We start from the raw sequence: 13,337 nt of genomic DNA on the forward strand, positions 1-13,337 counted from the left end.
AGCCAGATTTTATTGACCCGCAAATGCGGAGAAGTTCCTCAGTCGGAGGGGTAACAGAGGTGGTTAGTCGCTGTTCCCCTGTGATTTTAGTGGCCTCCGAGTGCGTAGGACTGTTGTCGGCCTGCTGAGGGAAGGAACTGTAGATGTTTGCTACCTTATTTGCAAAAATACTCCGCTCAATGCACACAGGATCCTACCTGGGATTTTTTCGGATGCAATGACCAACATGTGGCAGCAGAAAGGTATCAAGATCTTAGGACATATTGTTAATGTAAATCTTTTGCAGAGATCAAGGAGAAATACTCACTGCCTAGATGGTATTTTTTTAAATACCTACAAATTCGTGATTACTTAAATCGGAGAGGTACGAACTTTATTCAACATCAAGTCATTGAAGGAATTAATAGATCGGTTAAAATTGGAGTGATTTATCAATCCCTGGTCTCTGCTAAGAAAGATGACGTTGAGAAAGTGCAGCTGAAATGGAGAGAATCTTTAGGAGATTTAGAAATTGATGTAGAGGATCTTTTAATTTTGTCAAAGGAGGCGCTCATGTCAGCAAACTTGAAAGCTCAGTTCTTTAAATCGTTATATGATTTATATTACACGCCTAAGCGAATGGCAAAATGGGGAGCTGGAAATGAAGGTAAATGTTTTAGATGTGGGGATGAGGACGCTGGAGGGATACATATTTTTTATAGCTGTGATAAGCTGCGGGGGTTTATTGAGCATCTGGAAAAATGTCTTTCTTTGGTGATTAAAACAACGGTTGTTATATCCCCAGCAATGATGTTGTTAGGTAAAATTCAAAAAGATAATAACTTGGAAACACTTTTTCAATATCGACATTTCATATTCTTTGCGATGACTGTTGCACGTCTATGTATAGCCATGGAGTGGCTACAGGAAAAACCACCGGACTTTCATCGATGGCGTGCCAAAATGCTGAGCTTATATACTTTGGAGTGGAGTTTATTTTCAATTAAAGGATCAAGGAAAAAGAGACTGGGTATAAAAATTTGGAGCGCATTTCGGGACTATTATGAATCATGAGTTTTTCTCTCTTGAAAGCAAAAAATGTGGACATTCTTTTTTCTTTTTTGATGATCAATGTGAGTTATATTTATATTAGTTTGTGATTTTGTTTACAGTTCTGCTGTGCTAAGAACAATAAAATAAATTTTAAAAAAACAGAAATAATGAGTGTGAATTCTAATAAAATAATAGGCAAAAGATGATGATGCGGATAGAAATGTAGAGCGTGCCTTTGATTGGCACGCTCTACATTTCTATCCGCATCACCATCTTATACCTATTATTTTATTAGAATTGAGGAACCAGTCTTAACAACTTTCTGAATCTTACTTTTAGATCACATCTATGTATCACATGAACACCCCGTCGCAATACGTATAAAGGATTATGATCAAAAGGTATGTTGACGTCAGACTTCGACGCTAAGCCTTACGTTCAGGCATTAATCCAATAATCAACATTTTTTTACATTTGTTACTGTTGGCAGCAGGAATTATTCAGATATTTCACAGTAAGTCTAGAGTCAGCACTATTAGTTTCTTCACTGGGTGATGGTTTTTTTCACAAAACATTGAGCATGCTATTTTTGTCATTGATGTTGGTTACTAACACATAGAAGACTTCGACTTTGTGCGACAAATGAATTTGTTTCCTCTTAATTTTCTCTTCACAGATAACCCCTGAAGAAGGGACTTGTTCCCGAAATGCATAGGGTTGGATTGCTGTTATTTTAAATTGAAGCACTTGTTCTGTTCATATCCACATTAATGTATGAAAATAAGCTGCACTTACTATAATCAGATGCATGATTAAGATACCCATGTATCCCCCTAAAAAATTTCTTTGTTTAAATTGATTTGTATAACGTTTTCCATTAAAATTGAATATATCGTATATGACAACTGTCATGGTTGTTGCGTGCTAGAGCCCTAGCTGCCTGTGAAGGGGCTAGGCCACTTACATTGTTTTGTCCCCTGGCACAGGCGGTCGTTTTTTTCCGGACTGCAGTCACAGCATGCACATACTTGTACTGTGCTCACACTGCTCACTAATGGAGAAGTTATGTCATGCCAGGTGAGTGTTATAGGGGAAGGGAAATCCGTTAAACAAAGTCGATTTCTCTCTGGATTTGAAACGCAGCAGCAGCAACGTCGTCGTCGTGTAACTTGACATCACCAGGGCTTTAAATGGAAGCTTTTTCAATATTATATACAACATATAGTTGCTGCTTATTTATCTTATGCAACTAACAGCCATTGACAAAGCAAATAGTCCGGACTTGTTGTAGGTATGAGGTTACTTCTTGTATCATATACTTGGATTCAATGACAGAAACAGCTAAATACAAGCCGGGCGGCACATTTTGCTAAGCAGCACAGATTGTTACCCTATGTATGTGTTAGTAGGCCACGCCCTTAATTACACAGGCCACGCCCCTTTGAGAACCCCCCTCCGTTTTTTCATCCCACTTAAAGCCCTGGACTTAATCATAATTATGCACAAATATGACTTCTGAGGCAGCTTACTTAACAAAATGGCAATCTCCTCCTGCCCCACTCCTATGTCGAATGGAATCAGTTAATTAAACAATTTAGCTGTGACGCTGAAATAAATGGTTTATTTCTCAGCCTAGTCAAAAAAACAAAACCTCGAACAAATGAGCAAGGATAGCTGAAGCCACCCGTTCGTTACTTTCCATCGACGCACAAAATGACAAGTTTTCAGGTTGGTGTAAACAGGAAGACCACGGGATTTCGAGGAAATAAGAGCTGACCCGTGTCCTTTGTCTCTCGCGCTTCATTTTTGCAAAATAAAGACAATTCTAGCATGAAACCTGCTTTGCATGTCGCAGCCCCCTACGACCTCCCTTGAGGCTCTATTTCCTTCAAGATACTCTTGTTTTCCTCTTTACAGTCAACAAACATTTCTTATTATTCAACACTTCCCGATAACCTTAAAGGAAGGCTATATAAGGTCTCTGCTGGTGTCTCTCTGTGACCTTGTCAGGATGCAGTCCGCCGTGGCGCGAGAAGGGCTCCAAGATGACTTCCTGGTGTTCTCCGGTAAGTGGCTTTGGGAGATGTGGCCTAGAGGTTTAGGCATGGGCTTCGGCCCTAGGAGGCCTGGATTCGAATATCCGCTTCCCCACTGAATCAGAAAACGGTGTGCTTAGAAACGCGGAGAACACCGTTATAAGTGGTATTTACTAAATAAAAGAAGGTAATGTCCCTTGTGTTCGTCCTAGAACCCTTACAGGATTCAGTTCCCAAAATATTGATTGAAGAGGGCATCTAAAAGTGGATGATACCAATGCCCAGATGCATCAACCTTTTTAGGAAGTGCAAACGGTGCGATTCGCAAAAATCGGCCTTTTGCACTTCCTAAATTAGTTTCTGGGATGCATCAAGCATTTTTGGAAAATCGCTATTGTTTGCGAGTTCCAAAAATGCGATTGCTTTTAAGGAATCGCAAATTTGCGATTCCTTAAATGCAATGCATCATCCTCAAAACATTTGCGATTTTACAAATTGCAAATGCAAATTACCACGAAGTTGAACTTCGTGGTAATTTGCAAAAATGTTTAAAAACGCATAAAAATCCATTTTTTAAACTTCTAAGTTACAGACACACATGTCCTTAGGACATGTGTGTATGTAACTCACATGTAAAAGTGCATTTCATGGGTGCAGGGGGGGGTCCTTTGGACCCCCCTCTCCACCCTTGAAAGGCTTTATTGCATTCCGATTTCAAATTGCGAATTCGCAATTCCCATTCATTCCTATGGGCATTTCAGCCCATAGGAATGAATGGGAATTGCGAATTCGCTATTTGGAACTCGCAATTTTATTGGGATTCGGTAAAAATTGCGATTTTTACCGAATCTCAATAAAATAGCGAAATTAATGATGCATTGCCATTTGCGATTCCTTATTTGCGATTCCTTATTTTTCGCAAATAAGGAATCGCAAATGACAACGTTGATGCATCTAGGGGCTAAAGTCGAACTAAGATGCAATCTGAAATCCATTTTGTTGATAATGCAGACCTTGGTAAACAGAATTGTATGCTTGCTTTGCGATTCAAGGATCCATTTTGAACAACCACAAAACATCATTCCTCGATATTTGGTATAAAGCAATTAGAAGAAAGTGTGTCATACTTTTCTTCTGTAAAACATGGTGCTGGAGCGGGGTTGGGCGCGGCAGGGATGGAAGCAGACAGATGACGGAATAAATAAGTATTATTTCTTTATTTAATTATACCTCTTCCGTGGTCTGTCAACTTCCCCGCCCACCCCACCTTGCTTACCTGAGCTGGCCGCCCCTGCAACCATCGACAACCATAAATGCTCCCTGTTCCCACAGCCAATCATTTTTACATTGGGGAAATAAATTAAACTATGTTTAGCAAACCAAAGGTTAATCATGAGGGGGGATTTCCTCTTTCAATGTGTGCTGCAGAATGCAGCATACATGGAAAGAGTAAAAAACGAGGAGAAATGAAAACATTTCTCCTCGTTATGCCTGCTGCGGGGAGGCATAAGGTTTTGGCGCTGCCCCAAGTTTACATGGTTTTCAAATCTGGGATAGCGTCAAAATAAATGGGTGTTGTGTGGGAACACCCATTGCAATGCCCATGGAATGCCTACTTGACACAGAGTAAGGCAACGCAGAGACTTGCACTGCTTAGGCTTACTCCATATCTATGAGGCCTTGCAAAGCCACGCAGGGCAGTGCTTTAAATGGGCCGGGACTCGCCGGTACTGAGTACCGGCACTTCCGAATTTTTTTGCCTTCAGTACCGGCAGTTCTCTGGAGCCAGGGAGAGTACCGGTACTCTGATCGACAGCAAGGCAGGCACATGTTAGGTTTCTCCTCCAGGGCAGAGGCCACTCTGCTTCTGAGGAGCTGGTAATTAACATGGCTGAAGCAGCCTTTTGCAGATTTGCTGGCGAAGATTCTAGCAGCGCCCATTTGAATGGGCCAAACTGCAGGGGGTTGACAGGGCTTGTGTCATGCTGTGATAACAGGACAGGGTCTCTAGACAGACCCTGCACTGTCAATCAGGTGCACAGCAACCATTCAGGTGAAAGTGCCATATTGACTTTTATCTTGTGTAAGGAGTTTATCCGTTTTTTTTTTACAGAAACACACTCCTCGTGTTTTAATATGTGTTGCAACTGGTACAGAAGTAATTATGTATGATCATATTTTGCCCTTAGCCCCGCCCACTTGCCACACCTCTATTTTAAGGAGTACCTGCACTTATTTTTACCCATTTAAAGCACTGACGCAGGGTGACTTTGCCTAATCTCATAGATATGATTGAGACACTTGTGCCACCGAAGCTTAAAAAAAAAATTACACTCCGGCAGGACAAGCCTCTCATAAATCAGCTCAAAAGTAATATCAGACCATAAGTAATGCATTTTTTTATTTTGCATAACAGTCCCTCAACTCTTCCTCAGGGGTACTAAGCGCTCTGTAAATACAGTTATGATTAAAAGCACCCACTTCACATCTCAGTTGTTAACCACCAGGCAACAAAAAAAAAAAAACACATCTTTGCCTTCACAATGCTTGGAGTGATTCGAGCAACTGAAGCCAGAACCCCTCTCAAGCATCCTTTACATTTAGGGAAGCAGGCACCCTGGAAAGAAGGCTTGTTAGAGGGATTGTTTTACCTGTCTGCTGGGCCTCTTCCTTTTACAGCACATGAGACTCAAGCTACTTCAGCTCAAGTGTTTTAATGATCGCGGTGTTTTTGTCCAAAGGAAGAGCACATATTTTGTATACCAGGCCGATCTTAGGCCTGGAAAAGTGCGACAGCCTTCACAGGACTCCGTGGCCCCCTGTGGGTCGCGCCCCATAGATTGAGGACCTCTGGGTTACACTGTTGAAAAACATAATGCTGGGCACCTGCCACAATTGATGTATGCTGATAACCCTGCAATAAACGCACTTTAAGCAACCTAGCACGCTGTGGTCCGTACCTGAGTCTTGCCGTGAAGGTGGCATTCCAGGAACGTGGATTTGTTCATATATATATATATATATATATATATATACACACACACACACACACCCACACACACACACACACACACACACGCATATATGTTTTCTATGCTACTGAAGAGTTTTACTGGGGGAAACCAGTATTCAAAGTAACACACTTTTAAAAAGTTCCAATTTGTACTCGTTTGTACTACCCATTTTTTTAACTACATGACAATTATTATGTGCTAGGGAGATTTACTTGCATGTTGTTTCTCAATAAACTGGTTTGATGATGTTGAGTGAGATATATGATGCAAGATCATTTATGTTTTAGTGCACCTGTTTTTAGCAACTTTTGCATTAACTGCAGTTTTAGGAAGGCATACTATTGCGTTTAATCTAGCGTGCTTAACGTGTTCCTTACGAGAGGAGCTCTCCAAAAGTAGAGGTAAATGTATAGCTTTGCAACAGGCTTTCTGCTGGGTGTGACACACCCCTTGAGAATGCTTAGTGTAGAATGATAAGAACTATGAAACAGGAGGCAATGATACTTGCCCTAAATGCCACAGAGAGTCACTTGTGAAAATCACCTGCTTTCACCCACAGTCACCTACCGCCAGTAAACACCGCAAGGCCCACTCACAAAACCATTGACTGATTCAAAAGTGCAATGAGTTTGCAGGCTATGAGATAGCACTCGTACACTGATTTAATATGGGGTAATATTACCCTAGTATGGTGAAGTAGTGTGCTTGCCTAAATCTCCTCCCAGACGTGGGAAGAAGGCCATCCAGAGAGGGGATGCCCTGAAAATGTTGGGAACACTCACAAACTTGCATATTTTTGGTATCAACGAACATGTCCATGACCCATTCACATCAGGGAAATGGTCAGAGATTTACTCTGTTCAAAGAAAAGGAATTTTCACATGCACTTTTGCAGTTTATGTTCAGTTATGCTTGCTTAAAGTCAGAGCCGCTGGAATTTTGCGATTCTGCTGCATTTTTCAGATAATTGTGGATTTGTCGCATTTGCCACATAATCCATCATCTGCTGCATAATCTCCATATTGTAACAAATAAATTGGCTCCAGGTCAAACGGATCAAAAGACACTAAAAACCTAGCAACTCAGTTGCTGCTTAGTAGACGCTTCTTCAGAAAGGTTGACTGGCCTCTTTTTAGTTGCTTATTGCTGTGGTGAGTGTAAAATTGATACGAATGAGTTGAAACCTTTGCCCATACAGTGTCAACAAGGGTAAAAATAACATAATAATGAAGTAGTACTATTACAAAATGTGCCACATTACACTGTGTAATTTGCCTTTTCTTGCCGCATAATATATTCTGTACTGCCACATAATTGGGTCCTCCACTGCCGCATAATGACAATGGCTCTGCTTAAAGCCCCTTTCAAGCATGTAGATTGGAATCCACAAAACCTTTCCAGAGAACTACAGTGTTGTGTATTCTTAAATGTGTTATTCTGCACCAATACAAACTTGGAAAGCAGCCAGGGCAGATTTCCCAATTATTTATAAAAGGTGTTCCCCCTTTTGCCTCACTCAGATAGAACAAGACAATTAGCGGAAAATAGCGCGAGAAAGAAATAGAACAGAGGAGAAGACGGAAAGAGGAAAAGAGAGAGGGAAGGAGAAGAACTAAAGAGAGAAAGAGGTAGGAAGGAGGGCAAAGGAAAAAGGATAGGAAAAGAGAGCGAAAAGGAGCGAGATAAAGGGATAGAGATAATGAGAGAGGGAGAGAGAGAGAGAGGAAGAAACAGAGACAGACAGGGATAGAGAGACAGAGAGAGAGAGACGGAGATCACCATAGCCATGGAGCAATGCATTCCCATGTATCAATGTAGTGGTGAACAGAGTGAGACCGTGTAGGCCTAGATACTCACGTTTACAGAGGCGAGTACATTGGTACCCATACAAAGACCGAAATAGATTGTTATGGCAGTTTGGAATTACAGAGACAAAACGTGTCAAATCGGCCTGAGGTCATATTGATAAAATAAGTGCCTCAACTGTATTGGCATCGACAGTAGTTGTTTGCTGCAGAGTTCACGCGCTAATGTAATTAACTGTAGCATTGACTATACTGAGTGTATTCAATGCTTTCATTCCCTGGTTTGTGGTGTCATTGTATATCTAGCTATTTTGAAATTGAAATAACATTATTAAACATTTAAATGACATTGGTGGTATTAGTCACATATATAAATTGCTGGAACAAGAATAATGCACAAAGTTGCTTTTAGTCAAGAACTCCATAAAGCAATCTCTGGGATCCAATTCCCCGGTCTTCTCACTTTGCTCCATCAAGTCAAAAATAGTATTGTCCTATTTCTGTGTACTTTTTCAAGACCCTAACTCGCCAGAGGCAAATCCCTAATTTAATTTTGTTACGGTCTTTTGTAAATTGGTTCTCGAGTTCACTTTGTTGGTTTCGGATGGGAAACATCCTTTACGACGCAACTTTTACCACGCAGTACCTTTACAACGCAGGTTTTTCAATGCAAGTCATTACAACAACTTGCACTGGGGGGCGCTCTAGGATAGGTAATAGTTTAATTTACTATCCAACACCTTCCCTACTATCCACGGGGACTGGAGTTGGAATAGTAAATTAAACTATTCACTATCCAGCACCCCCCAACGCAAGTCGTTGTAACGACTTGCGTTGAAAAACCTGCGTTGTAAAGGCATGCGTGGTAAAAGCATGCGTTGTAACAACATACATCCGTTTTGGATATCTTGGCACAAACAAATGTACTACTAGTGTTGGTGGCTATGTGCACATTTAATGTTTATGTGTGTGTGTGTGTGTTTAGGAAAAAATAAAATATAATGTAAAGTGAATTAAAAAAGCGATTCCCTTCCGTGATTGTGCAGATAACATAAGAAGTTACGTTTTGTGTTTATTCAATATTCCACCACTAGCAACTTCAAAAGTAGACACAAATAACATATAGTAAAAATGTGACGTATGTAATAGTTACAGAAATCCCTGCTGATGATAAACTGAACATTAGCAAATTGCGGAGGTCGTCAAGTTTGTTCAAGTAACCTTCTCCCCATGTTAAAGGGAAAAACAATGTACTCAATGGTTATCAACTTCAAACTGAGCTATTTTGAAGGCCATTGACTATTTGCCTTTAATATTTGCTGTTAAGTCAGAAATTGACTTATTGTTAAATCATCTTTACATGCCTTCATAGTCACATTCTCATCAGGTCCTGTTGGCTTATACACATAAGGCGCAAATTTCTACCTTCTTCGACGTATACTTTCTTGTAATTACCGTAGCATTTCTTCTCGCCATTAATCCTTCAGTTGCAGCTAGCTCCTATGCGGAAATTTATACAATGAATAATGATGCACCCAAGAGGCGCTAGAAAAACACAGTGATATGGGGAAGAAAGAAACACATGAAGAATACTTCCACTTGTAACAGGCAGCGAAAAGCCACAATCACAGCTATTTTATATAGCTGTACTGCCAGGAAAGGTGGACAGAAAACAGTGCTTAATTTGTAAAAAAAAAAAATTACACACACACCCACACACACTCTCGTACGCACGCACGCACTCTCTCTCTCTCTCTCTCTCTCTCTCTCTCTCTCTCTCTCTCTCTCTCTCTCTCTCTCTTTTACCAGGTTCTAGGGTGCTGCCCAGGAAAGCAGAGTGGTAAACAGGAAATTCCCTCTTGACTCCTTCTCAAGAGTTGTCTGTCTATCCGAGTGATCAGAGCCGTCTTCATATATCTATCTGTTTAATCTACAATTTCTGCCTCAAATTTGAATATTAATAACCATGTCTTCCCTTTTCAGTGAGAAAGTCATCATTATAAAACTAAGCAAAAATACAGAACTATTATACTAAATTTTTAGGGCGAGCATATGGGTCTTTTAGGATTTTCGCTGGTCATGCAGTGCTTAAAAATATTTTGTGTATGGAATGAGAAAACAAAATCAGCCCTGGCAAGCATGTTCAGAGCATTCCCACACTGCTGGAGACCACGAGTAGAAAGGGGCCGGTGGAGGCATGGTTGGGTCATGACAGCCTTGGCACAGGGTGGGGCGTTGCAGATACATTGAAAAGGGTCCACCCACCTCCCACTTAAAGCCTTGTTTCTTTGACTGCAGTTTACTCAATGCGTTTCCCCCACACCCTCTCCCTTTGAAACACACACACTCGCCATCCCACACCTAAAGAATACTACTAGCTCAGGGGTGTTGGTTCAAAACGCTGATGACAACTCTTGCGAAAAGTGAAAAATAGACACAATAATGGCATTTTTTTGGGAGGAAAACCAGGTCACACAACAGCCAAGATGGATGTACAGTGTCACAGTGAGTTCTGAGCATACAGAGATTCTGTGATTGCCTCGACCTAGGGTCATACTCCTTCCACATGTTATATTGAATTGCTAGTGGCATGGGTCAACTATTGAGTAGACAAGGCAATTGATGTAAGGGCCCCTGGTATTCAATCAATCAATCAGATGGCTTGTAAAGTGTGACTACTCACTAGTAGGGGTCTCAAGGCGCTGGGTGGGGGGAGCTGCTGGTCTCTTGAAGGCGCTGTAGTTTACTCGAAGTGCCAGGTCTAGATGTCCTGTCTGAATTGAGGCAGTGACGGTGAGTGCTTGAGGTGGAGAGGCAGGGTGTTACAGGTCTTTGCTGGGAGGTAGAAGGATCTTTCACTGGCGGTGGTCTTGCAAATATGTGGGTTGGTAGCCAGGGCCAGCTGGACGGAGCAGAGGTCTCTGGTGGTCATGTCGAATGAAAGGCGGTGGTTGATGTACGCAGGTCCTGTGTCATATAGGGCTTTGTAGGCATGCGTGAGGAGCTGGAAGGTCATCTTTTGTTGACTGTGAGCCAGTGGATGTCCCACAGGTGGTCGGTGATGTGGTTACGGTGGGGGATGTTGAGGATGAGTCTGGCGGAGGCGTTCTGAATGTTCTGCAGTTTTTTGATGAGTTTCTGGGTGATGCCAGTGTAGAGTGTGTTGCCGTAGTGGATGCTGCTTCTGATGAGTGTGTGGGTGACCACCTTTCTGGACTTGGTGAGGATTCACTTGAATATCTTTCGGAGCAGACATAGTGTGTGGAAGCAGGATGATGAGACAGCATTGATGATGAGGCTCATGGTGAGCGAGGAGTTCGGAACGATGCTGAGGTTCCGTGCGGGGTCTGTGGGTTTGGGGGAGGTATCCAAAGTGCTGCGGGTCACCTGGATTGATCCCAGTGGAGGTGTTGGAGCCCATGATGGTCTTCTCTGAATTGAGCTTGAGGCAACTGTTCTTCCTTCAGGTGGCGACAGGTTTCCTCCCGCCTTGAAAGTTGTTTTTGGCCACTGTGGGTTTATTGGTGAGGGAGAGAATCAGCTGGGTGTCGTCGGCATAGGAGACGATGTTAAGTCCGTGGTTCCTGACGATGGCGGCCAGCAGGGCCATGTAGATGTTGAAAAGAGTGGGGTTCAGGGAGGAGCCCTGGGGTACTCTGCAGCTGATCTCTCTGGGTTCCGCGAGGAATGGAGGTAGTTTGACTCTTTGTGTTAAGCTTGAGACAGTGGTATGCAGTGACAGCAGTCTTGAAGGCTGAGTGGTCTTTCATGGTTGGCTTCTCCTCCATGTCTTCCTGACCCATCTACAGGTGCATCTGAACTCATAAAGGGCAGGAGAGAACCAGCTGGCTTTCTTGGAGTGTTGCTTTCTTGGGGCTTTCTACAGGGGAGCCAAATAGTCGGCGCAGTTGGAGAGCCATTGGTGGATGTTGCGTGATGAAGTGTTGGCGTCTGTGGATGTCGGTGGAGTGGTTTTTCTAAGGGAGGTGGTGTGCTGTTCTTAGGTGACCTTGTTCCAGCTTCTGTGAGGGTAGCAGTGTGCATTGTGGAGTGCGGTGGGTTTGGTGAAAGAGAAGGGAAAGTTAGTAAAGGCAGTGAGCAACAAAGGCCGTTTGAATGTATGAGTTTCTCTGAATAGCAGTACTGAAATTGTACCATCCAACCCTGTCTCAGGTCCTACCCCCTGTGGAAGAACAAGAGGAGTGCGCCTCTGGAACCTCTCTGGAGTATGTTGCAGAAAAAATGTAAGCTTTTAATGTAGAGTTGGCAAATAATGCAGGCCATAGCAGCTGGGCTGAACGCAGGGCCTCACAGATTTGATGGGAAGTCAAGCAGTTCCAGGCTTCCCAGGTAAGGAGTTGTTAGTGGAAGATGTTTCATTACAGACTCAGGTAAAGACTTTCCACACCAGGCAACCTTCAGGCTTCTTGCCAGCAGGTTCAGTGAGCCACAGGCAGAAAGAAGGAGAAAAGGAGCAGCTTGGCCTACCCCTTTGGAAAAAGCCTTCAATAGCCCGCTTGCCAGCACCTAATAGCAAGGCTATCCATTTTCTTTCTTCCCCTGATTGATTGACAGGATTGTTAGCCACTCCCTAGGGTCACATGGTTGCTTGGACCAATGGACATAAAGTTCACCCAAAGAACCTCCTGCTGTTATTGTCAAATGATTTTAGGTACCAATCAGAGCCCAGTACTCTGCCCTATTTCTTTTTCTATAGATAACAAGCATTTGCAATGCAATCGGTCTCGCCTTTGGGACCTTGTATTTATTTAGCTATGTAGCACATTAGCCTGGGTGCTGAAAACATCTACTGTTCTTTACCATGGAGGGAAAGTAAGCACCAAACTGCGTGTCACGTCAGGTATCGGAACATATGGAGAGAACTATTGCCATTCAGCAGGAAATGGTATTGTCCAAAGCTGTTTTTAATACAAAATCAGGGCCTCACTGAAAATAAAAGATTTGAAAAAAAGTATTGTCTACGGGTGATTGTGAAAGACAATTTCTATTGACTGGAATCTAGAGAATGCTAAATTGATTCTGGTATTTTACTGACCTCTGCTGGTCGATTTCTATCAAGAAAGTTAAATTAAGGCAGTTGCCAGAAAAATTAAAAAAAGAAAGTCCCTAAGCAGAAAGCAATTCTGGCATTTTACTGGTCTCTACTGGTTGTTTTTTATGAAGACAGTTAAATAGAGGCAGCTGAACAGAAAAGAAGTCCCTTCGCGGAAGCAGACAAGTCCTAGGGTTGATCTCCAGAGCCCACAAAGTACATACACATATAAGTATATTATAAAGTATAAACAGGAGGTCTTGAATGCTCTACCTAAAAAGGCAAACTCTTCCTTAATTTTGGACTACTCTTGGGCCAGGATCTAAACTGGAAATCTCGCCAACTGAAGTTGCTACTTTGGCCAGCACTAGGATCTTTTTCTCCATGTTATGTATTG

General features: G+C 42.3%; 1 protein-coding gene across 1 annotated transcript in view; it reads left to right on the top strand.

Moving 5' to 3' along the window:
* Window positions 1-2,979: 2,979 nt before the first annotated feature.
* The window catches only part of LOC147748429 (hepatic lectin-like), a 119,677-nt gene continuing 109,319 nt past the window's right edge, over window positions 2,980-13,337 (top strand). Inside the window, exon 1 of the mRNA XM_086961486.1 lies at window positions 2,980-3,098. Within this exon, the coding sequence (XP_086817612.1) occupies window positions 3,044-3,098 (55 nt within the window). The 5' untranslated portion in view covers window positions 2,980-3,043. The remainder of the gene's footprint in view (window positions 3,099-13,337) is intronic.

Source organism: Lissotriton vulgaris, chromosome 1_1, assembly GCF_964263255.1.
Source record: "Lissotriton vulgaris chromosome 1_1, aLisVul1.2, whole genome shotgun sequence".
Classification (NCBI taxonomy): domain Eukaryota; kingdom Metazoa; phylum Chordata; class Amphibia; order Caudata; family Salamandridae; genus Lissotriton; species Lissotriton vulgaris.